The sequence below is a fragment of the Punica granatum genome, chromosome 4 (genome assembly GCF_007655135.1).
Source record: "Punica granatum isolate Tunisia-2019 chromosome 4, ASM765513v2, whole genome shotgun sequence".
Lineage (NCBI taxonomy): Eukaryota > Viridiplantae > Streptophyta > Magnoliopsida > Myrtales > Lythraceae > Punica > Punica granatum.
In genome coordinates this window covers 4314941-4317693 of record NC_045130.1, presented here as the reverse complement: position 1 = coordinate 4317693, position 2753 = coordinate 4314941, and the positions used below count along the sequence as shown (strand labels likewise).

Below are 2753 nucleotides of genomic sequence, written 5' to 3'. Positions count from 1 at the left end.
ATCCTTTTCTGTTCAAAATGTCAACATTTCTAGTTAAAGTATGTCATTACAGAGCTGATTTTTTTTTTTTACAAAAAAGCTAAGGGCTAATATATATATATATATATATATATATAATGAAATAGAAATCTTAATAATTAATAAAAGAACATGAATAATCCTACTAAATATTGAAGAAAAAATCCGTTTGCTGATGACTAACTACTAGACCATGCCTCAAAGAATCTCTCCGATGCCGACCTCATCAGAGAATCCATGTGCTGACGTAACCAGTCGAAGAGTTCCATCGCCCCACTTGCCTGACGTTAGTCCAAAAAAAAAAAAAAGAGGAATAGATCTAGCTATTTCATCCAATATACTTTCCGTATGCCCAAGCACTACCTCATTTCTCCGTCTATATAAGAGAGGATATCTCCGTTGCCTATTATCTCACCAAACGATCCCTACAATACAAATTTTGACCAAACAAAAAAGAGACCAAGGCCGCTGCATCACTTCACATATGGCTGCAGTGCACCTCAATCAATCCTTCAACCAACAATTAAGCCAAACGTGCCAAAAACAAGCCATTGTCATCGAAGAGATCGAGGGGCTCATCAGGGTCTTCAAGGACGGGCGAGTAGAAAGACCCCCAACCATTCCCAATGTCTCTTGCATTGAGTCGCTAGACGCCGACGTGGCATCTCGGGATGTGGTGATCGATAAGTTTACCAACTTATGGGCCAGGGTTTATGTTCCCAGGCGTCCAGGGAAGTTTCTTCCGCTTCTGGTCTACTTCCACGGAGGCGGGTTCTGCATCGGGTCACCTGCATGGAGTTGTTACCACGAGTTCCTGACAACCCTAGCTTCCAAGGCAAACTGTGTGATCATCTCATTGAATTACCGTCTTGCCCCCGAAAACCGCCTCCCTGCAGCTTACAATGATGGGCAGAGCGCACTCAACTGGGTCAGGAGGGTCGGATCCGAGGGATGCAGCGAGCACAGGTGGTGGCTGAGCCACTGCAACTTATCAAATACATACCTAACCGGAGATAGTGCTGGGGCTAATATTGCATACAATGTAGCGAGCCGAATTGGGTCCGCCGGACCTATAACCCCATTGGCGCTCAAGGGTTTGATCTTGATTCAACCATTCTTCGGGGCAGAGGCTCGGACCCAATCAGAACGGCTCACAGATACTCAGACACCAGGCTCAGCCCTAACCCTAGCAGCTTCAGACACATACTGGCGGCTCTCTTTGCCTCCTGGGGCTAACCGAGACCACCCTTGGTGTAACCCTTTATCGAGCGGAACAAGTGCTCTGTGCAGCTTGAGTGTCCTATCGGTAATGGTATTTGTGTCGGAACTCGACATTCTTAAGGACAGAAATCTTCATTTTTGCATGGCACTGGCTCAAACAGGCCGTAAGTCGGTTGAGACCGTGGTCTGTAAAGGAGTCGGGCATGCGTTTCAAATACTTCACAAGTCAACATTGGCTCGGACCCGGACCTTGGAATTGATGTCTTATATTAAGGTTTTCATCGACCACTAATTAATTTCTAGATTGAATCGTGGGTGAGTGATGCTTATCAGTTAGTGTGATGATCAGTAATTAATTTATTAGTGGAGGATTAGTGCTCATTTCTTTTTTTCGGTCGAGGATTATGCTCATTAGTTAGTGTGATGATCTCTTTCGTATAGCTTACATGTTCATCTATATAATATGTGTAATAGATTGTGTACCTTACCAAATTAGTGAATTTGCCGATTAAATATTGCATGCTACTCACCTTAACCGAGCGGTTTGACGTTTGTTTCCTTTAAATAAGATCTCGAGATCGAGTATCATGGATGGAGAAAATTCATACTGGGAGAATTTTATCTTTTAATAGGCTGACCTGGCTTCACTGGAGTAGTCGAGGTCCTAACAAGTTTCCACATAACAGGGTTCACATCGAAAAAAAATATTACGTGTATTCAACTGGACAGTTTTCATTTAAACTAAGATTTTTTATTTGGGTAACTAAATGCATTCATTTTAAACTAAGATCAAGCGCGTGGATATGATTGAAAATATAATGTGTTTATTAGAGCACATGTAGAGTTTAAGATATAATATTCCTCGATGACGATATTCCTCGTGTTCATGTACGTAATGAGAATCGGTCGATTGGGTACCAGCACAAATGAAAGGTCCCACGAAGCCACAACTTGGTCAAAGAATTTCAGCCCAACTCAATTAATTAAAACTTAAAAAAAAATATAATTATACCAACAAAATTTGTAGCAGTTCCAAGTATGTAGTAAGATTTTGGGTTTGAGTCAGGAAAATGAAAAAAATCTTTGATTGAAAAAGTTTTACCTATTAGTGGGTGAACTGACTTGAACTGGATTAGTCAGAATTTCTAGATATTACAGTACGCATTGAAAAAACAAATATTGTGAAAAATCAATATAGTATAGCGGCTTGCTTGCTCACATGTGAACTAAGAGGTTTTAGTTTGATTCTAACGGTGGGACTTTCCAGTCTCTCTCTACGAGCATCATGACATGTCATATTTTCTGAAAATCTAACTATTGAAACTGAACCTACTCATGGCCAAAAAAAATAAAAAGTAAATAAGCTGGACCTATTTTTGGAGACTAATCTACCAGTTTTCGGTTAAAAAAAATGCTCATGGTCTAATACTAAAATAGAAGCTAATAAAAGAATACGAATAGTCCTTCTACAAAAATTGAATATTGAATTTTTTTTGTTAGAACCGAGCAAAAGC

At 40.2% G+C, this 2753-nt stretch overlaps 1 protein-coding gene across 1 annotated transcript; it reads left to right on the top strand.

Moving 5' to 3' along the window:
- Positions 1-432: 432 nt before the first annotated feature.
- On the top strand, positions 433-1774 carry LOC116203124 (probable carboxylesterase 17). Its single transcript, XM_031534786.1, has one exon. The coding sequence runs from the start codon at positions 503-505 to the stop codon at positions 1529-1531; it is 1029 nt and encodes a 342-aa protein (XP_031390646.1). The 5' UTR covers positions 433-502; the 3' UTR covers positions 1532-1774.
- The last annotated feature ends 979 nt before the right edge of the window (positions 1775-2753 follow it).

Excerpts from the sequence above, each read along its gene's own strand:
- LOC116203124 (XM_031534786.1), top strand. The coding sequence starts at position 503 with ATGGCTGCAGTGCACCTCAATCAATCCTTCAACCAACAATTAAGCCAA.